Source organism: Pteropus alecto, unplaced genomic scaffold, assembly GCF_000325575.1.
Source record: "Pteropus alecto unplaced genomic scaffold, ASM32557v1 scaffold125, whole genome shotgun sequence".
Classification (NCBI taxonomy): Eukaryota; Metazoa; Chordata; class Mammalia; order Chiroptera; family Pteropodidae; genus Pteropus; species Pteropus alecto.
The window spans coordinates 10898693-10899092 of record NW_006436888.1 but is presented as its reverse complement, the minus strand read 5'-3'; the positions used below and the strand labels follow the sequence as shown (position 1 = coordinate 10899092).

The window sequence follows — 400 nt, the reverse complement described above, 5'->3', positions numbered from 1 at the left end:
GCTCCAGCCCCCGCCAGGGCAGAGCCTTCTGGAAGGGGCCCCCGCCCCCCGCCAGGTCAGTGACCCTCCGGAGGCCGCAGCACAGCCTCGCAGCCTCCGGTGCCCAGTGAGACCCCGCCTGCCCACTTGGCAAGGCTGGCTCCTCCCGGGGCGGGCGCGCAGACCCTTCAGAGGGCGGGTGGGCGTGAGTCTCTGAGAGCAGGGTGCTGGGGGGACGGGCCTGGGGGAGGGGGCGTCCTCACTCACCTCTGCTGTGGGCGTAGAGGAAGCCCAAGGCCACCAGGGCGCCTGTCACCAGGAGCAGCAGGAACAGCAGCCCTCCTTCCAGAAAGCCCGGGCGCTTCTGCCCTGCCGGGCGGGCCATCTCCACCATCCCCACTGGCCTTTCCGGCTTCCCCAT

The 400-nt window shown here is 72.0% G+C and overlaps 1 protein-coding gene across 1 annotated transcript in view; it reads right to left on the bottom strand.

Moving 5' to 3' along the window:
• The window catches only part of MMEL1 (membrane metalloendopeptidase like 1), a gene marked incomplete at its 3' end in the record, with an annotated part of 24409 nt that extends 24009 nt beyond the window's left edge, over positions 1 to 400 (bottom strand). The window contains exon 1 of the mRNA XM_025048542.1: positions 247 to 400. Coding sequence (XP_024904310.1) covers positions 247 to 400 — 154 coding nt within the window. The remainder of the gene's footprint in view (positions 1 to 246) is intronic.